Source organism: Xenopus laevis, chromosome 4L, assembly GCF_017654675.1.
Source record: "Xenopus laevis strain J_2021 chromosome 4L, Xenopus_laevis_v10.1, whole genome shotgun sequence".
Lineage (NCBI taxonomy): Eukaryota > Metazoa > Chordata > Amphibia > Anura > Pipidae > Xenopus > Xenopus laevis.
The window spans coordinates 41556194-41578820 of record NC_054377.1 but is presented as its reverse complement, the minus strand read 5'-3'; the positions used below and the strand labels follow the sequence as shown (position 1 = coordinate 41578820).

The following is a 22627-nucleotide window of genomic DNA, read 5'->3' as shown; positions in this document are numbered from 1 at the left end:
TGTAAGCACCACTGGGGCAGGGGCTGATGTGTAAGATCCACTGGGGCAGTTATTGGTGTGATTTTTCAGTAAATTACTGCAGAGTATTTTGGCACTGCATACATAAAGAATGATAATAACCGAAATTTGGCTACAGAAATAAGTAATCTGTTTATTATTACTAATGTCAGATATTTCTCAGTGTTTTCTCAGTTTTGCATTGTAAACTTTCACTGTGAAAAGTCACAGATAAAAAACACAAGATACATTGTGTGTCACTATCCAGTTAAATGTGACTTGGTATTTAATGCTGTGTGGTAGGGTAGGGTTTACTTAAGTCCCGTAAAAGCATGGTATTTTTTCTGTATGGAAGGCAATTTCACTACTGTATGCCAAATATGAGAGACGGCTACAGATCAGTATACCTGATATTCATAAACAGATGGTCTTCAACATGGAGAGGGCCTCAGCCTAGGCAAGTAATATGGCCCCTGCTGTTCATATATTAACATAAATTGTTAATGTTCAGTGAACAAAAAATGGCATATCTGCCACTTTTCAATCTGATCTTATAAAGCAAAACTTAGTATCTAACACAATATAGTTTGTATGTGGCTTTACTCCACAAGTAAGAGGTAAGCATAGTTGTCAGTATAGCGTTTGTTGCTGCTAGTGGTAAGTTAGGGTTATTTCTACTACATGAGTTGTAGTGTAGGACTGCCCTCTAACTTTTAAAAGAGAGTGTTGAGGCTCTGCTCCAAGCTACAGGAATGACAGTGAAATGGTAGTTAGTTTTTGGGAGGCGGTCTTGTCCAAAGACAGAGCAGTTCTCGCAAGTTTTTACACAGCACATTCAGACATCAGACATTATATATTTCACTTCTATATTTTTACTTAGTTAACCAAGCCATACAAGGTGCTTTAGAAAGGGCTTTTCAGAATTGGCCTTACTTCATATCTGCATAGCCTATGGTTGACATTAAGGGGTGTGTTAACCAACATAGGAGATGAATCCTATCACTAACTACAAATACATAGTAGTTGCTATGGGAAACATCACCAGTGATATTTATCTCCAGTGTTAGTAAACACACTCCTAGCTACAGGTGTTTCTTGCACTGACCGCCCTGTTCTTTACCAGTATAAAGCCTTCGGTCTCGTGCTTTTATATGGTCATGGAACTCCTTGGTAACATATTTTACAATAGGGGGTACTCTATTCACTATATAATACACAAAAGCCATGAATATCCTGTAAATTATATCCTTATAAACGGCGAGTTCTGATGTCATCAGTTATAAACAGTGAGTTCTGATGTCATTTCTGTCACATGACTCATTGAAATTTGTGTATTATAATAAATAAAGTACCCCCAGTTGCAAAATATGAGGATATTAGAAGTTACCTTGGAGTTCCATGACCTGTATAAAAACACTCGGCCTTCGGCCTCGTGTTTTTATATGGTCATGAAACTCCTCGGTAACTTATAATATCCTTATAATTTACAAGAGGGGGTACTTTATTCACTATATTGTTATCATTCCAGTAACTGCAGCTTAATCATAAATTGGGCTACAACAACCATTATCATATGTCTGCACTGGGCCCACAAAATATTGAAAACAGTATTCTAGAAGGTTCAGTATAAAAAGTATTTTATTAAGAATAAAGGATATGTTAGATTATGTTTTAATAAAAAAAAGATTAGGCTAATGTGTTTCCATTAATGATAGTTAAATATTCTGCATTAGACATGGAGAGAACCTGCTCCCCTTCTTTACCTTTTGCCACCCACATTTTGTTGTACCGCACAGAATGATTGCTCTGCTTTTTGGGTTCTGCCTGAAGTCCATTGGCCAAAGGTGCTCCACTGCTCTCACTTACAAAAATTGAGGGAACTTTAGGACGGAGTTCAAACTTCTGCTGCATAGTGTGTGGCAACAGGTAGCTTTGCCTCTGCTCAAATGTAACGACCAACTCTTTTGGATTTCGCTGGCTGTAAAAGAGATTTTCACTCATGGAAGAGCTTCCAAGATGAGTTTGTGCCACAGGAATTTCCTCCATTGACTCTGCGGAGTCAGAGTGGTATTCTGCAGGTGGACCAGCAGCTTGGATCAGATGGCCATTGATGGGAGCCAAGACAGGTAATAAACGGGATGAGAAAGGGGGTACTGCCAAAGTGGAGGGTGAAAGAGGTACAGGATGATCTGGAAAACAGAAGATGCCTGAAGATTAGCCATGGGAACTTACAAAGACATACAGAAAAATGTTTTACTTGCTCCTGATAAACTGTATTTTTCTTCTATAGGGGACACACAACAGATTGCTTTGTAAAATACTTAAAGGGGAACTCCTGGTTTATGATAAAAATCTTCAATAGAGAGAGCCTTAATATGTAATATATATGTAATAATATTAAGCATCCAAAAATCCCCACCTCTTAATCTTTGAATATGCTTTTACTTATTTTCTGCTGCAGAAAACTAGCAGCATTAATCTGTTTATTTTCAAAAGGTTTCCAATGTAGGTGTGTTAAACCTGCTTCTGACATCACCACTACTTTTTCAAATTACAAATTTCAAATTACCAAAAACTACATTCCCCATAATGCCTCTCCTTATCGCTTATTAGTCTCCAGGACAATGATTACCACAGTGTTTTCTTTGTAGCCTGCTCTCCCCCCCCCTTCCTGCACATAAAGGGGGCAATAAAAACAAAAGAGGAAAAGGTTAAAACACCCTTGCCCCTTACCTTAACAAATCTCACTGCCCAAGGATCTCTGAAAGCACACTGAGGGGTGGGAAGAAAGGAGGTTATCAGGGGTTAAGGTTCTGCTTTCTCCTGAGCGTGATGACGTCAAGATTTGTGATGCCGACTACTGTACACTTCAGAGGTCTATAACAGGAGTCGGAGAAGATGGAGGGGATAAGGGCTAAGTAACCCTTAGGAAGGAATTTGGAACAAAATTGACTAAAAAAGGTAAAAAAAAAGAATGTATTCCTACTGAGCAAAGGTTGTTCTAATGTAAATAGGAGTTTGGGAGATTTTTGCCAGAACCCGGAGTTCCCCTTAAATAATGCAAAAGAATGTCAGAAGCAATGCACCTGGTTGCACCTTTCGAAAGGCTGGTGTAACAGCCGAAATGTTGCCTTTGAATTAATTTCATCTTTTTGACCAAGATAAGACCTGGGAATGTGGATTTCCTACAACACATGGGCATATGTATAATACTTTAGACAGAAGCAGACAAAAGGAAAGCCAGGAAGTCCTTACCTAAAGACCAATAAGAGTTATATTTGAGGTTATTTACTGTGTTAATATCACTGGAACTATAGGACTGACTATTATAATCATGTATGTGTGACTTTTATTTGACACAAATGGGCTACAGCACACTAATTTAACAGGTACTGGTAGCATTATTTGCATCTTTATGTCAAAGGTCAAGCAAAATAATGAATTGCACAAAAAGGTAGATTGCTTATTTTGCTCTTACAGTTTACACTTCAATGTAAATTTATCACTTTCAAAATATGTATCAAAGGTATGTCATGACTTAACTCCTTATGCCTACTGCTTTACTTTGCTTTGTACAGGCAACTACTTATTTATTGTTCCCTTTAATGTCCTTTGGCCATATGGAAAAAAAAGTTATCAGTCATGCACACTTTTAAAGAGCTGTGTGATATGGTTGGGTTCAAATAAATACTAAATTACTTGCATGAATAATTTAGAGAGAACATCGCTTATAATTAAATTTTTCATGTATAGTCTATCAAAAACCTGGATTTGCCAGGGTCACTGAATTTAGCAATCAGATACTATAGTAAGCACCAAGTTGGAGGGAGCTAGAACAGAGCATGTATAAAATGAAGAAAAGTTGGTAATGGTTAGCAGTTCTTTGTAAACATTACCTGAACAGGGTGGTGGTGGTAGAAGCACGCGTGGACTATGGCCATCCACAGAATGGCATTTGGCAGCTTCTGGTGTAACTTTATTAGATTTTTTTCTTTTCTTTTTCTTCTTCTGTTGGCAAGAAAAATACTCATGTTATATTTGCTGCAATCAAAAAAAAAATAATTCTTGAGAATTACATACATCTGACTGATATCTGTTGGTTACAGGAGCAGGGTAACTTTGGCTGATATAAACAAATAACTCCATGAATAGTCACAGACTTCCTAAAGATTAGTGCTATATTTTTTCAGTATAGTGGATGAAAAATGTAACATAAGTTAAGTTTGCAGGCAAGATTATACCAAAAACATGCCCATGTAACAGTCTCATTTTACTTTCTATTTAAAAAAATATGTAAGGCATATTCTTTTTGAATACTACCTTTCTTGGCTTCTTCTCCACACTTAATGATGGTTGTGTGTTTGACTCAATGTCCCCATCTGCATTATTGTCATCACTGGTCAGCATTGGGCAACTGAATATAATCACGAAGAGGAAAGTGAAATGCTTGAACACAAAACTCATAGGACACATTACAACAAAATATTTGGATGGTGTTATCCACAAGATTTGCTCAACATAGCTCACATGCAGATCATAGTAATAACCCAGGTCTCACTGACTTAAAACATCACTAGGGAATTTACAGTAGTGTAAACAAAGCAAAGCAGCATCTTTAGTTAAAATGGATTTTATTCTTTTAGACCCATAATATGGGGAAAAAACTTGAATGAGAAACTGACTCAGGTAAGACTGCTCTTTTATCAGCAATTTCTGTTAATGCAAAAATAAATAATATATTTTAACTTTGTTCCTTACCAAGAACTTCTGCAGAAACTTTCATCAACTGAAAGTATACTGTGAAGTTACTAAAGAAACCCATTCATAATATTGGTGCAATTTGCAAGTTAAAAGGATAGAAGGACAAACAGTGTTCTTTATATGGCTCTAGTAATCTATCGTTCTGCTAAGTTGATAAAAAAAAAAAAAGACACTATCACTCTTACCCAAAAACAAAAGCAGTTTGTTCAATGATAGGCAATGCAAAATGCACAAGGGCATTGAGAACACAAATATATTATCACCTAATGCGGATTTCACTTTCCTGTGAGGTGTGTAAAAGGTAAGCAGCCATTGCTATTAGCTGTGTAAGTTTATAGGAGAACTAAACCCTAAAAATGAATATGGATATAAATGCCATATTTTATATATTAAACGTATTACAACGTATTACACCAGCCTAAAGTTTCAGCTTCTCAATAGCAGCAATGATCCAGGACTTCAAACTTGTCACAGGGGGTCACCATCTTGGAAAGTTTCTGACACTCAAATTAATTATCAAGCAGAAAATGAGGTTTGTCTGTAATATAAACTGATGCATAATTAAATTCTGATGTTAGTTGCACTGGTTTCTGTGCTGCCATGTAGTAATTATCTGTATTAATTATTAATCAGCCTTATATTAAGACATTCCTTACTGTATATTGTGAGTCGGTCCCTAAACTCAGTAAGTGACAGCAGCACAGAGCATGTGCAGTGAATCAGCAGAGAAGAAGATGGGGAGCTACTGGGGCATCTGTGGAGGCACAGATATTTACTGCTAAAGGGCTGTGGTTGCCTTGGGCTGGTACAGAAGCCCAAAACATAAAGTACAACATTTCTAGCCTACTTCTTTAGTTAAAGGGATACTGTCATCGGAAAACATGTTTTTTTCAAAACGCATCAGTTAATAGTGCTACTCCAGCAGAATTCTGCACTGAAATCCATTTCTCAAAAGAGCAAAAAGATTTTTTTTATATTCAATTTTGAAATCTGACATGTGGCTAGACATTTTGTCAATTTCCCAGCTGCCCCTGGTCATGTGACTTGTGCCTGCACTTTAGGAGAGATATGCTTTCTGGCAGGCTGCTGTTTTTCCTTCTCAATGTAACTGAATGTGTCTCAGTGGGACATGGGTTTTTACTATTGAGTGCTGTTCTTAGATCTACCAGGCAGCTGTTATCTTGTGTTAGGGAGCTGTTTTCTGGTTACCTTCCCATTGTTCTTTTGTTTGGCTGTTGGGGGGGAAAAGGGAAGGGGGTGATATCACTCCAACTTGCAGTACAGCAGTAAAGAGTGATTGAAGTTTATCAGAGCACAAGTCACATGACTTGGGGCAGCTGGGAAATTGACAATATGTCTAGTCCCATGTCAGATTTCAAAATTGAATATAAAAAAAAATCTGTTTGCTCTTTTGAGAAATGGATTCCAGTGCAGAATTCTGCTGGAGCAGCACTATTAACTGATTCATTTTGAAAAAAATCCCTTTAAGCTTTAGTTCTCCTTTAAGGCAACACTCAAGCCACTTCTGAGAGGTTTACTCACTCTTTCTTCAATGATCCAGATGAAGGACCTTCTATCTGAACATCTGGGTTTGTATAAATAAGACTTCCTCCAAAGCTCTCCTCCTAATAATAAAACAAAAAATTTGGAAAATAGTTCAACTATACACAGCACATATATTGTTTGGCTAAAAAGACAAGTATGGACCGGTAGCTAGATATTAATAACCAGGAGTAGGAAGGTTGCAGTACATGTTTTTCTAAGGGCAACTATTGTGAGAATGAAAATTTAATATAAACTAAATCATACTGCAATAAAAAAAAAATTCTATATATAATCGATAAAAAATTCTGTGCTGTTTCTAAAATAATCAAGTTTATATTCACATCTTCACTCTCTGCATTCAGTCTTCTTGCAAAAGTTGGATGTCAGCTTTCCACTGACAGTTAGATCCTATATATTTTTCTGGCAGATGTGTTAGAACCAACTGCTGCTAGTTATTTTTGCATATTAACACACAATTTCAGTTATTCTTCTCACCTGCATCGGAGGACGGCCTGCTGAAGACTTCTCGCCATCTTCTTGGTGCAGACTGTTTGATTTAATTTCTTGCTTCTGACGCTGGTGCATTATATACTCATAAGTGCTGAGTTTGTTCCACACTGAGGGAGGAAAAGTAAACAGTAAACACACTGGTAATAAACTATAGCTTGATAATTACTAAACATGTCTGTTCACCAGTAGAAAACAGTAAAATCCACAAATGCACACTGAGGTCTGCTCCTTAAATTACCAGTACAGTATTGTATATGAAAACTAGATGTGTCCTTGATTGATCTGCCATTATTATACATAAAGTTAAGCATACATTACAATTAATTACCATTTGGAGGTTTTAAAGTATTTAACTTATTTAAGTTTAGCAATTAAGTTTTTAGTTGCCCCTGGTGTCCCTAGCAACCAGGAACATGTCTAAATGATAGTCTAAAATGAGTAGAAGAGGATCTGAAACTAAAGAAAAGTAATAATAATAATAATAACAGTCTCAGAATAAACCCTACATTGTCTCAAAATATATGATATGCGTATCATTATGAAGAATGGGAGTCAAAAACTCTGAGTTGCATGAAAGTCCTTAGGAAATGTTCTCTACATGCAAAACTCTGTGCATACAATATAGTGCTGCTACAATGGTGGGCACAGAGTAGTACTTGGTACAGGTATAATAAATAGATCATTTATGTAAATATAAATTGCATTTAATAAACTAAGCTGATAAGATAACCTCCTAATGACTGTATATAACAGGTTGACATTTTCATTTGCTTAACATTACTTGGTCAGACCCTATGATACTTACAAAGGTAAACATGAAAGCAAAGCAGTTGTCCAATCAGCAATATTGTGATGAGTCCCATGACAGAAACAATTGCTGCTAAGGCCAGTATTGCAGGGGCTTTTGTCTCCACTGGGGCAGAGGGAAGGAAAACAAACCAGACATCGGAGAGGTTCTGTATTGCTGAAAAACACAAACATAATAAAGTAATATAAGCCATGCAAAACAAAACATAAATGAAATGTAAGTAGTCAACTACTGATAGTTCCTGATGCTGGCAGCTAATCCAGCTTATCTTGTCTAAGGGCAATGGCACACAGAGTATTATGTTGGCCACACTAAATCATGTGGAAATTGCTCTATGCTAACAGTGTATTATTGCTTAAGAAAACGAAAATGTGCTATGGGGCACTTTTGCAAAGTTAAAGGGGTTGTTCACCTTCCAACAGTTGTTTTCAGATAGTTCAACAGAAATAAAGACTTTCTTCGGTTACTTTCTATTATTTATTTGTGACCATTTTTCTAATATTGAAGTTTAAACTTAAATTTTGTTTTATTTTTTTTTCAACTAATGGGGCAAATTGTAACAATTCAATTCAGCATTCAGTATTACCAAGCTCGCAGACTAAAACACCACACACAGGAATATTAGGGGCCGATTCACTAACTTCGAGTGAAGGATTCGAAGTAAAACAACTTCGAATTTCGAAGTGTTTTTTGGGCTACTTCGACCTTCGACTACGACTTTGAATCGAAGGATTCGAACTAAAAATCGTTTGACTATTCGACCATTCGATAATCGAAGTACTGTCTCTTTAAAAAAAACTTCGACCCCCTAGTTCGCCATCTAAAACCTACCCAACTCAATGTTAGGGAAGGTCCCCATAGGCTTTCCTACGTTTTTTTGATCAAGGATATTCCTTCGATCGTTGTATTTAAATCCTTCGAATCGTTGGATTTAAATCCTTCGAATCGAATCGTACTATCTGCGCTAAATCCTTCGACTTCTATGTCGAAGGATTTTAATTCCGAGTCGAATATCGAGGGTTAATTAACCCTTGATATTCGACCCTTAGTGAATCGGCCCCTTAATCTTTAAACTTCGATTTCTAAAAAACAATAAAAGATAGAAAATACAAATTTTTTTTTTAGCTCCGTTGCTGAAAACAACGAAGCTGAAAAAAGTGTTTGAAAGGTGAGCAACCCCTTTAAGAGATATGAATGTTTTGGTTTTGTGCAGGGAGTGCATGCGACAAAGTGCCACAAGTGACATCTGCCTAAAGCAGAAAACCATTTGATCCTGTAGGGAGCCAAGTTTTTTTCTCTGAATGAAAGCTGTTCTTCTGCTTCTGCCTGCACCTGGAAGCATGTTTCCGCATGGGTGTAGACAGACGCGGGGGATTTCAGCGCCACAACAAGTTTGGGTATCTGAAAAATTTATCGACTGATTACTAACTTTAAATACAAGCACTGAATATAATGAAATCAGATTTAAGAGCTTCTATGAAGGAGCATATAGCAGAAGCATTTCTGTTCCTAAGAACAATACTTCAGCTAATTTTGGATTGTATTTAACCACTATTATACAGCTATATGCCAGGTTCAATTAATATGTAAGTTGTTTTAGGTTTATGTAGTTTAACCTTGATTTTGTTTTAGAATTACCAAAGGCCATTTATATTTTTGAGCTTAATGCCTTATATGTGGTGTACTATAAGTCAACATGGAAATTACATTAGTAACAGTAACACCAAAAACTGAAAGTGTATCAAAGCAATTAAATATAATGTACTGTTGCTTTGCACTGTTAAAAGCTGTGTGTTTGCTTCAGAAAGACTAGTATAGTTTATATGAAATAAGATCCACTGGAGAGTTAAGTCAATGCAATTAAGTTTTACATTTATTTGTAGATGTAGAAAACACTACATGTTTCGGACCACATGGATCCTTCTTCTGGTATTACACAATCTGTGTCCCAACTCTTGTATTGTAAACACTACCCCCTAGGTAATTTGTAAGTAATAACCAAAGAGAGACACACCTTCAAACTGCTTGCTGGTTCTTAACATGGCTGGATCAACAAAGTATTCAACAAACACATATGTTGATATTGTACTGAGCAGAAATGTGCCCAAAAACGCAGAAATCAGACAATTGAAAAACAGCCTAGAACGGCACAAAAGAACATATATTAACTTTTCAGTTATGCAAGTATGATCTTTAATCAAGCATTATGTACCAGTACATAAATAGGCAAAGTTTCTGAACATTAAATAATCAACAGAATATACTGCTGTATTGCTTCTGTAAAATAAAGTAAACTCGATTCTCCATAAACTAGCGTTCCTTCATTAGTAGTCATAAAAAGAAGTTAGTCTATGAACAATGCTTCATTGTGGGCAAGCAACATGGCAGCTCCCACTTATGTCTATAACTAAATATATGCAAAGAGAAAAGGATTCTCTGTAAAAAATAGTCTGTACCTAATTTTAAAGGAACAGTCCAATGTAAAAATAAACACTGGGTAAATGGATAGTATGTGCAAAATAAAAAAATATTTCTAATATAGTCAGTTAGCCAAAAATGTAATCTATAAAGGCTGGAATGACTGGATGTCGAACAGAACAGAGCCCACCTTCCTGCTTCTCTCACTCTGAATCAGTCAGTGACTTTAAAGAAGACCCAAACCACCCCCCCCCCTTACCCCAGAATTCTGTCCCCTCTTGAAATAGTGACTGCACATGCAGACTGAGCCTAGCGAAGCTCATGGGCGCCATCTTCTTCTCTTCGGTAATCTTTGTGCCTTCTTACTCCCCATTGGCATTTTCCAACTTTTTCAGCGCATGCGCAGTTGTCGCAAACCAGAAGATTGCTCCAACTGGGCATGCACCATTGCGCTACTCACTTCACAAAGATTACCATAGAAAAGAAGATGGCGCCCGTGCGCTCCACTGCGCATGTGCGGTCACTATTTCACGAGGGGACAGATTTCTGGGGTAAGACTGTGCAAAGAGGAGGCAGGGAGGTGGGCCAGTGGGGACTTAACATTGCGAGAGGTTTAGTTCTCTTTAAGGGGACCAATGGGACATAACTGTACAGTGAGTTTGCAATTGATCCTCAGCATGCAGTTCAGATTCAAAAGCAAACAGTTAAAGTCATAAAGTCATTGATTGGTTATTGCCTGGCAACCAGTGGGAAAAAAAAGAGCTGCAAAGTAGGCAGTAGTGTTCTGGCAATTGTGTTAGACATCCAGTCACTCCAGCCTTTATAGATTACATTTTTGGCTAACTAACCATATTGATTATTTTGTTTTATTTTGCACAGCCTATCTATTAACCCAGTTTTTATTTTTATACTGAACAATTCCTTTACAGATATTTTTAATAGTGTAAGTTATTTAAAGGATTTATTTTCTGCATTTAAAGAAACATGCCTTTCTCCTGTTTTGCCAATGATGAGTCATGTTTGATTTCATCTGACCTTTTTTTAGTTTCTACCTGCATTTTGCACAGATTATTTACAAACAAATATCCCCTTTTCTTACCAGTAGTTTTTTCCTCCCACGCAGTTATTCAGCCATTTGCAGTGGTGATCAAAATTGCTGACGCATTTATTACATATACTGCAGTGTTTTGACTTAAGACCCCTGAAATAAAACAATTTTACCAGTGAGCCTGGCCATGATGTTTTTCACATTACTTGACAATAATTCCCAGTTTCCATTGCAGGTTTTGGCATTAGTACGTGCTTCAACAGTGGCTACATGTCCCAGTGATTAAAGGAACAGTAACGTCAAAAAATAAAAGTGGTTTAAAGTAATGAAAATATAATGCAGTGTTGCCCTGCACTGGTAAAACCGCTGTGTTTGCTTAAGAAACACTACTATTGTTTATATAAATAAGCTGCTGTGTAGCAATGGGGGCAGCCATTCAAAGGAGAAAAGGCTCAGGTTACACAGTAGATAGCAGATAAGCTCTATCTGTCTAATGGTGTTATCTGTTATCCATTAGTTATCCTGTGCCATATAGCCGTTTTTCAATTGCCGCCATTGCTCCACAGCAGCTTGTTTATATGAACTATAGTAGAGTTTCTGAAGCAAACAGATCAGTTTTACCAGTGCAGGGCAACAGTACATGATATTTTCATTACTTTAAAACACTTAAATTTTTTGGTGTTACTGTTCCTTTAACTATAAGAGGAACACAGAATAGTGGCTTCCAACATGCCAGTTAGAACAACCTTTTCTCTTATTTAAAATATAGCATGAACAATAGCATGCACATCATAGGGAAATACAGATTCTGATACCAATTTTTCTTAAGGTAACTATTCCTATTCATTAATAAAGAACTAATGCCAATAAATTAGAGGGGATCAGGCTGCAAAGCAAAGACCTTGAAAAATGCATTGTTATGGCAAAGCCTGCAATTCCATGATGACTAAAGTTGAAAAATATTTATAGTCCATTAGTAAACTTTTTATTTCATCATATACTGTTTGCGTGTGTTTTTCTAATTATCTATAACAGTGCTGTCCAACTTCTGTGGTACCAAGGGCCAAAATTTTACTGGCCTATGTGGTGGAGGACCGATAATGGAAGTCAGTGTTGACCACTCCCCCTTTTAAACCACACCAACTGTAAACCACACCCATATTACCACAAGAACTTTTAAGATCATATCCACATTTACGGTGGTAGCACACCAAAAAACCAAATGGTTGCTGCGCACTGCAGGTAAATCCCTCATCACTCATTTGTGAAAAATTGAAACAAAACATACCCTTAAATCCATATGCCTCATCCTCCCCTGTGGATAATACAACAACCCCCCAACACATGATTAAACACCTTCAGGGCCCTTAAAGGGCATGTAAAGTCTAAAATAGAATAAGGCTAGAAATGCTGTATTTTGTATACTAAATATAAACATGAACTTACTGCACCACAAGCCTAATCAAACAAATAATTTTGCTTTCATATATGCTTTCAAAGTTGGCTACAGGGGGTCATCATCTTGAAACTTTGTTACACATCTTTCCAAGACTAGGCTGTGTACATGTTCAGTGTGGTCTGGGCTGCTTAGGGATCGTCATAAACAAAGCTGCTTTAGTTCTGTATGGCTGGAAAGTAAGGTGGGGGCTCCCCCTGCTGTTCATAAGTATGATTGTTTCCCTGCTCAGCAGTTAGGGACCATCTGAAAATTCCTATCCACAGCAGTAAATGAAGGGAGAATTTCACTGCATACAATCAGGTTTCTTATAAAAACAGTACACATTTTTTAATTAAAGTATATTGGAGATAGGTTTCTTTTTCATTAAAAATTGGATTTTATTTTTTTGCCTTTACATGCCCTTTAACAACAATTTCCAAATGCTAACAAACCCCAAGAACAAACCCCTAACAGGCTTACATTCCACAGGTAGCATAGGGCAAGCAGAGAATGGCACACCGAAGCAGCACTGGGCAAGCAGAGAATGGCACACCGAAGCAGCACTGGGCAAGCAGAGAATGGCACACACAAGCAGCACTGGGCAAGCAGAGAATGGCACACCCAAGCAGCATTGGGCAAGCAGAGAATGGCACACACAAGCAGCACTGGGCAAACTGAGAATGGCACACCCAAACAGCACTGAGTAAGCAGAGAATGGCACACACAGGGAGGGAAGGCAGAACAGAGCAGGAGACAGGGAAACCTATCATTCAAAGATGTACTACATACAGTGACACAGTGCTGTATATAGCATTTTGAATAAGGTGTGAACAGGTAAACAATGTGGGCGGTTTCAGTCTGGGTCTCAGGTGTGAACAGTACAGGGTTTTAGGATATAAACCAGGGGTGTCCAAACTTTTTTCACCAAGGGCCATATGCGGTAAAATATACAAACAGCCGGGCCACTCACTGTGGACACGCCCATTTTGTGGCCACACCCCCTGATTACCATGTTCATTTTACAAATTTTAAATAAGTAACACACACATACAAACACACAGACAGATACACACACACACAGTGACACACATACAGATACACACACACACACACACACATACAGTGACACACACACAGTGAAACACATACATATAGTAACACACACACACAGACACACACACATACAGACAGATACACACACACACATACAGTGACACACACACACACACACACAGTGACACACACACACACAGTGAAACACATACATATAGTAACACACACACACATACAGACAGACACACACACACACACACACACAATGACATACACACACACACAGTGACACATACAGACAGACACACACACAGACAGTGAGGCACACAAACATACAGTGACACACACACACACACACACACACACACACACACAGTGAAACACATACAGACAGATATACACACACACACACACATACAATGACACACACACACACAGTGGCACACATACAGATAGGCACACATACAGATAGACACACACACAGTAACTCACACACTCGATCTGTAACTGACTCCCTTGCCCGACTGCAGCCTCACTAAATCCACCCCTCCCCCCAAGCCAAGCACCGAACAGTTTTACTCACAGTTCATGAGATCATGCAGGAAATCCAGGCCAGGTTAGGCAGCAGTTGGAGCCATGCTTTCAGTTTGTTTACTGGCTCCCCCTCCCTCCCCGCACTACACTAAACTCCAGTCACGGGGAGGGGAGGGCGGAGTATAGGACAAGCTTCTGTAGCTTCTGTGAAGCACTGTAGGTTCCGCCCCTCAATGACGCCGTGGTAGGAAACTTTTTTTTTATGGATGCTGAGAGGGGGGAGGGATTTCTGCACGCTGCGGGCCAATTAAAAATGGATATCGGGCCGCATTTGGCCCGCGGGCCGTAGTTTGGACACCCCTGATATAAACAATAGAGGTGTCACAAGTGTGAAAAATACAGGGGGATCACAGGTGTGAACATTACAGGGGATTGGAGTCTGAATTTGAGGTTTAAACAATGCAGGGGCCAGTTAATCTCTGTAGTGATACCTTTTAAAATTTACATATGGCAAGCAGACACACATGTGGCCCGCGGGCCACCAGTTGGACAGCCCTGATCTATAACGCCCAGTATTCACCAAAGATTGTATTTGTTTCTGTTGTCACAGAGTTGTGTGGCAACGTCACCTTACATACTTTCTGCTGCCACCTTTATTTGCAGTATTTCACGTTATGTACTTTATAAAGCAATGCATAACTGAGGAAAACTAGGATTTTTGTAGATGCTTTGATGGAGTTCCTGGTGTCTATCCTCTAAAACAAAATATTTAACACAATGATAACCACTGCACTGCCACTGTCAACATTAATGAACACCACGTCTGTGTGCTTTGTTTTACTTGCTCAATATTTCAAGAGATAAAAACTGCTTGTCAAGAACACAATGCTTCATTCCTTATTCTAGCAATGTATTTTTGCAGTTTATTTGATATTTTGATATAGTGCTAATCCAAATTAGTTCAAGAAGATAAATGATTTTATAGAGCACAATGAAGCCAGCCTTCAGCAAGATAAATATGCTGGTGCATTAAATGCTTGATGAACCCAGGGTTAAAGGGGTGGTTCACCACTTTTTATGTTATGTTAATGAATGGTCAATTCTAAGAAACTTTTCAACTGTTTTTCTTTATTTATTTTTTATATTTATTTGCCTTTTTCTTCTAAATCTTTGCAGCCTTCAAATGGGCGTCACTGACTCCCTTCTAAAATATAAATGCTCTGTAAGGCTACAAATGTATTGTTATTTTTTATTACTGATCCTTCTATTCAGGCCCTCTCCTATTCATATTCCAGTTGCTTATTTAAATCAATACATGGTTGTTAAGGTTTTTTGGACCCTAGTTACCAGATTGGTTAAGATGCAAATTGAAAAGCTGCTGAATAAAAAGCTAAATAACCTTCAATAATAAAAATGTTAGGCACCCGAAGCGATTGTATTTACTTACCTGAAACCCCAGGCTCCTATCAGCAGAAAACTGCCCGGCCCTAGGTTATACCAGTGAGCACCACAGAGCGCTTCTCTTTGCATGCGTTTGCCCCTGGGAAATTTGAAGCAAGAAGAAGCCGGAAGAGGATCGCTCCATGGTGCTCAATGGTATAACCCTGGGCCGGTGCATTTTTATGCACTGGCCCGGTGTTTCACGTAAGTAAATACAATCACTGGGGTTTTCCAATCATTGGGGTTGCCTAACATTTGGCATCCAAAGTGCAGGATGACTTTCCTTCTCCTTTAATAGTTTATTTTTCCAAATATCTATAAATGTTAAGGGACCTTGTCAAAATAAGGCAGTGAGTGCTCTCATGTAACCTTAGAGTAAATCCTTCCAATGGCAATCCCATGTGGCCTGAATGATTCTTTAAAATATTACAACATGAAGGGTCATCTTTTACTTACACATCCACCTCACAGATATAACAATGCATGTTTTCAATTACATGAGTGTGCTTGTTGCGATCAAATGCTGGTAGAGGCCCAAGAGAACCTTTGGCCTGCACATTGTCATCAGCAGGATCAATGGTAACAGCCAGAAAGTGGACAACACAGTGGAAAGTAAACATGACTCCAGTACACTGAGTGACAGTAATTAAGGATAAACTTTGTTTTGTCAGATTCTATAAAATGACTTTGAAAGAAAAATAAAAACGTGACCTTGAGAACAAAGGGCTTCTTAATATGTTCATTGGAAGATACTCGCTGCCCCTCTTGTATTCTGAAAGCACAGGGTAGATTTTGGTGCGAAAAACAAAATTTTGCAGGGCTGTGGAGTATGTACAAATCCTTCGACTCCTCAGTTTATGGTACCACCGACATCAACTCCAACTCCACTCTTTTTAAAGGAACAGTAACACCAAAAATTTAAACTGTTTTAAAGTAATGAAAATATCATGTACTGTTGCCCTGCACTGGTAAAACTGATCTGTTTGCTTCAGAAACACTACTATAGTTTATATAAACAAGCTGCTGTATAGTAATGGCAGATATTAAAAAAAGACTATATGGCACAGGTTAAATAGTGGATAACAACATTATATTCTACAGAGCTTATCTGCTGTCTTCTGTATAACCGTATGGTTTCCTCCTTTAAATGGCTGCCCCCATTGCTACACAGAATCTTATTTATATAAACAATATAAACAATAGTAGTGTTTCTGAAGCAAACACAGTGCAGAGCAACACTGCATTATGTTTTTATTACTTTAAAACACTTATTTTTTTATGTTACTGTTCCTTTAAGTTAGAGGGGGTGGTTCATTTCCATGCTATAGTAAAATTGTTTACTCTCTTATTGCCTAGCATATTACTAATTTGACTCATATGAGAACCAAGGGGTTGGTTTGTCACTGTGGCTAATACATGAGTAAACGTGTATAAAGCAAATACACTTCTATTTACACTTACCACTGGGTTGAAGAATCAGATGTCTAAGTTACAGTTACCAGATCATGTGAAAAGATGGTGACAGTAAAAAAAAAAAAGCTGTACTGCCTGCATTTAATTTAAATTCAATCACTCTACAATCAGAGCAACTACCAAATTTGCTTTTCTTGGATGAGCTCTAGATTTTTCAAGTCATCTTATAAACTCAAGATGGACACACACTTGAAGATAACGTTATTTTGGTTTGTGTATTCTGGCAGGGTGATCCTGATCTATATTTGTATACTATTGGCTTTTGGTCTGAACAAGCTGAATAATAGAGATGTGGCCATATCATGTATGATCCTTTGGGTGGTAACCATCCATTCAGAACTCTACAATACAAAATTGGTCATTTTATGGCTGCCTTTAGTCTAAAGTGGTTATAAGTCTAGTGCCACACTGGGACCTAAGTGTGTGAATCAAGTAAAGACAAATCATTGTCTGTTACTCTAAGTTTCATCTGTAGTGGGGGTCAAAAAGAACTAATTTTTCTTGTCTTATTACCACCCCAGTACAATATTACATTAAATAAACAGGCCTATTTTATCTGGTATTTCATATATTTTTTAGTCTTGTGCATCAATGGTTTGGGCTGATTGCACAGGAGGGGGATGTTTATGCTAGGGCCAAGCATTGCTGAGGGTTCGGATCTGGTTCAGTATATGCCTGAATCCATTCCCAAAGAGTGTTCGGAGCATCCCTATCAATTATCAAACTACAGAGAAAGGATACAATGTAACCAGCTGCCAACCAATGCTGTGGTAAAAGAGGGACCAAGATCCCAAGTCCTATAACAGCAAAGAAGAGAAAAGTGGACCAGGCAACAAGCTGCAGCAGGTGCAGGGGCCAACTCCAGCCATTTTTTCTTGAATGTTGAGGTGGATCTGAAATGACTTCCCCTCTCTCTTTATCGGGCACATTCATAGCAGACTGCTTCTTGCAGACTGACATCTAAAGGTAAAACAAGCAGATAAGCCAGATATAGTAAACTGCTTCACTACAAGCACAGAAAATTAAGCTATTGTATCCTGTCCTGGTGATGGGGAAATAATAAAGTAGTTTTGAATATACAACGTTCCTTTAATAAACACAATTTGCAGCTCATGTCAGACAGATAAAGCAACTTCTCAAATTATCACTAAATTAAGTTTTAAAAATAGGTCTTGCAATATCTGTCATTAACTCTTGCTGGATTTGAAAAAGCAGGAGAATTACATTCCACTGGAGACTGCCTTGTATTGGGTAAATGCCCTGTGTTTAAATAATAGTTACCTTTTTGAATGCCCATCTGACAGTACCAGAACTAATAATTCATGTATTTTAAGATGGCTTCTAAATGTGTTCAGCATAGGAAGACTTTGTCTTGAACCTTGACAGGAAAGTCAGCTCATGTTGTTTGCTTCCAACCCTGTATACAAAGTAGCTTTTTCCAAATGCCCATGTCTCTTTGCGGTTGATGGAATGAGCTGTTCATAAAATGCAACAATGGTGGTTAGATAGAAAATTATTCACATACATTCATTTTACAGTGATATAATAAGCAACCATTGCTGTTAAGACAGGACATTTGCAATGTCAAATTTTCCATGCATTTGAAAAAGGATTTTAAACAATAGAAAAAGTTGCATCCTGTTTTAAAGGGACACGATACACTAAATTTCCAGCAGAACTGTGTTTATTAACTAGGATTACTTATGCAAGCATAGTGATATTGTATCTCTCTCAGGGTGATCCTGCAATCAGGAAAAAACATGCCATTTTTGGTTTGGGATTTTAATTCTTTAATAGTTTACATGGTAAAAATGGGAAGCATAAGATACACATACATCTTAAACAGATACTTTTAGATCTAAATAAAAATCCAGATGGGCTATTTAGCAGCAATTCTGCACTCTGACTGTTAGGGTCAAGACTCACAGAGCTACTAGTAGCAGATATGGCAGGGTATTTTGTAGCCACAATGCAAAATGCAAAATGCCAAAAAAATACCCTGCCACAGACAATACTGAGACTTGCCTCTGCTAAAACACATGTAGTGTCTTAGCAAAGCCATTAATCACTATTGTCTATTTTATAGCCGTGACAAATAGCTGCTACTAGTAGCTCTGTGTGTTCTCCCCTTAGTTAACATTGTCACTAGGCCCAATACTTAGTACCTGATTTTAAACAGATGGTAATTACAGGGTCCATACATGGAAACATTATTGCAAAAAAAAAAAACAAACAAACAAAAATAACAATGGGCCTATGTAGACTGTATAATTAATTACTTAGAAAAAAACACAGCACAATAACTGCTGCCTCCCCAAATTCCTTCATGGAATACCATCAACATCAAACACAAAAATGTCAACAACATTTAGGGCACACCAGGAGATTAATCGCTAGCGATAAATTACTGCTTCTCTGGGCAACTAATCTCCTGCACTCTCTAGTAAAAAGCTTTTCCATAGGCAATAATACAAATCGCTGGTGGTAAAACACGTGTCGCTCCAGTCTCCCAAAATCGCCACAAGAGGAAACTTCAATCGATTTTGGGAGACTGGAGCAACACATGGGTTTTACCACCAGCGATTCACATTATTGCCTATGGGAAAGCTTTTTACTGGAGACTGCAGGAGATTAGTAGCCCAGAGAAACAGCAATTTATCGCTAGCGATTCATCTCCTGGTGTGTCTTTGAGTTATTTTGTTTTTTAATCAGCAACACTCCAGTTTGCAATTTCAGCAATCTGGCTAGGGTTCAAATTACCATGCAGGGTTCCAAAACCATGTATTGCTTTAAATGAGACTGGAATATGAATAGGAGAGGCCTGAATAAAATGAGTAATAAAAAGTAGTAATAACAATAAACATGTAGCCTTATAGAGTAATTGTTTTTACAAGGGGTTTGTGAACCCCATTTGAAAGCTAGACAGAGTTAGAAGAAGAAAGTTAATATTTAAAAAAACATATATATTAAAAAAAGTTGCTTGGAATTAGCCATTCTATAACATGTATTTGATGTGAAATCAGATGAGCTTGCCCACAGGGACACTTCCATATTTTACAAAAGATGGTAATTTGTTTATTATAATAAACAAGCTTCAGGGAGTCATGTGGCAGAAATAACATCACTGAGCAGCAATTATAATTGATGACACAACTACACCATTTCTAAGGATATTACTTACAGATATTCATGAATCTTGTGTATTAAATAGGCTATAACAGAAACACACACATTTTTGTACAGGTATGGGATCCGTTATCCGGAAATCATTATCCAGAAAGCTGCTAATTACAGAAAGGCAGTCTCCCATAGACTCCATTATAATCCAAAAACCCAATTTTTTTAATTATTTTCTTTTTGTCTGTAATTATAAAACAGTAGCTTGCACTTGCTCCCAACTAAGATAGAATTAATCTTTATTAGAAGCAAAATCATCTTACTGGATTTATTTGTTTACATGATTTTCTAGTAGACTTAGGGTCAGGCCACACTGGGCGTTTTGGGGAGATTTGGTCGCCTGGCGACTAATCGTCTCGATTTTGCGGCGACCAATCTCCCCAAACGCCTTCCCTCACTCTGCGCCGGCTAAAATGTAAAAATGCCGCGTTAATCACGCGCAGCGATTCGTTTTCCGAAGTCGGCCGAAATTTCCTTGTGAGGCAACTTCGGAAAACTAACAGCCGCGTGTGATTAGCACCTGCGTTTTTTCATTTAAGCCGGTGCAGAGTCAGGGAAGGCGTTTAGGGAGATTGGTCGCCGCAAAGACAGGCGATTAGTCGCCAGGCAACCAAATCTCCCCAAAACGCCCAGTGTGGACTTGCCCTTAAGGGATAAAGATTCAAATTACGGAAAGATCCGTTATCTGGAAAAGCCCTGGTCCCGAGCATTCTGGATAACAGGTCCCATACCTGTACACAAAAGCAATCATTTTATAAAGGCATACATAATAGCAGACCTGTGTGTTGCATTGCACAACATTATTATGACTTCTAAACTGTATATGGATCATGTATACAAATACAAGCGAAGTGACTGCATTAAATGAGGCAGAATTCCGCCATAATAGATTTACTTATCTCCTGCCAACAGTTAGTAGATCAGCCCAAATCTGTACTTAAATATCCTGTGAACACTACTGCGTAAAACTGTACAAATCTAATATTATTAACATAAAACTCCTATCCTGGTAATTAAATTCCGCTGTCTGCAGTTCACATACGAGAAAGGTAAAATAAATTAACACCAGTCCACAACTATTCGAGAGAACGTTACGGAACTGCTAAACAGACAATATCAATATGTCTCTATGTAAGTTTAATGATGGCTAGATATTACTTACGCTATGAATATACAACGGGCGCAGTCTGAACTAAGAAGCAGAGTAGAAATCAGAGAGGAAGGGAAGGGATGATCCTTACGGAATCTGCTGAGGATCAAAAAAGTGCTTCGCGTCGTAGCTTGTCAGTTGCCATGGTTACGATAGGTGCTCAGGGCCTCCAGTCGAAAAGCTTGAGATGGGGCGGGGTTAAAGCGTCGGATACTAATCATTAGCAGTGTAAACAGAGGGCTGTTTCTTTTTGTAGTGAGCGCTCTAGTTTCACACATTATAAATTGGTTTGACTCAGGGATAATATCCGAGGAACGCAGGTGGCAGACAAAGCAGTGCGGGCCTACATTTATACGCACGATGGAAGATTAACTAGAATATATTAAAATTGGGTTTGTGCGCATGTGCAGAACCCAATTATGGAGGCGTTTACGTGCGCGCGCGTGTGTGTAAAGCGCATGCTCAAACAAGCATATATAGTAAAAATTAGTTCGCGCGCGTGAAGAAAGCTTCTGGTTTCAACAGATAGGACCTGAAATTTCATACATTTTCAACACTGCTGTTTCAGTCTTACTGTTAGTTATGCGTCGTGCCTGCTTTCTCCTCCACGCCCCCCTTCAAGCTCTATCCTGGGTCTAGTGCTGCCAATATTCCCCCTAAAGCTAGGGCAGCCAGGGGTCCCCACCCTTTTTCACCAGCTAGCAACATTCAAATGTAAAAAGATTTGGGGAGCAACACAGGCATGAAAAATGTTCCTGGACGGTGCCAAATAAGGGTTGTGATTGCCTATTAGTAGCCCCTATGTTGACTGGCAGCTTACAGGTGGGTCTGTTGGGCAGTACACCTGGTTTTTATGCAACCAAAACTTGCCTCCAAGACTGGAATCACCTACATAGAGCCACTGAGAGCAACATCCAAGGGTTTGGGGAGCAACAAGTTGCTCACGAGCTACTGGTTGGGGATCACTGAGCTAGGGTGTCCAACCTATTGGCTTCTCTGGGCCACGTTGGAAAAAGAAAAATGGTCTGGGGCCACACATGAAATACACAAACACTTTTGATTTGTAAAATTAAAGAAAAGAACTACAATACCAGTTGGATAACCAGATGAAACTATACATTGGATTATGGGACACCTGGATAATAAACAGAATTATTATTATATTATTATTTTTAACTGGGCAATGGGCAGAGTCCCCCATCCTCCCTACTCCATAGGTCACCGCATTGTTACAACCTGGCATAGTAAGCCTGTTCCTAACAAGACGGCAGGCTG

General features: G+C 38.3%; 2 protein-coding genes across 2 annotated transcripts; both read right to left on the bottom strand.

The window, feature by feature from the left end:
- Window positions 1–1617: 1617 nt before the first annotated feature.
- On the bottom strand, window positions 1618–21716 carry LOC108714012 (palmitoyltransferase ZDHHC1). Its single transcript, XM_041590139.1, has 10 exons — window positions 21365–21716; window positions 18307–18500; window positions 11139–11240; window positions 9636–9760; window positions 7619–7777; window positions 6799–6920; window positions 6301–6383; window positions 4318–4411; window positions 3894–4005; window positions 1618–2186 (listed from the first exon to the last, which is right to left on the bottom strand). The coding sequence occupies exons 2-10, from the start codon at window positions 18381–18383 to the stop codon at window positions 1684–1686; spliced, it is 1377 nt and encodes a 458-aa protein (XP_041446073.1). The 5' UTR covers window positions 18384–18500; window positions 21365–21716; the 3' UTR covers window positions 1618–1683.
- zdhhc1.L (zinc finger DHHC-type containing 1 L homeolog) lies at window positions 15979–21454 on the bottom strand. The gene is made up of 4 exons (NM_001096323.1): window positions 21365–21454; window positions 18307–18500; window positions 17767–17985; window positions 15979–16184 (listed from the first exon to the last, which is right to left on the bottom strand). Exons 3-4 carry the CDS (start codon window positions 17983–17985, stop codon window positions 16005–16007), a joined length of 399 nt encoding a protein of 132 aa, NP_001089792.1. The 5' UTR covers window positions 18307–18500; window positions 21365–21454; the 3' UTR covers window positions 15979–16004.
- Window positions 21717–22627: the final 911 nt, after the last annotated feature.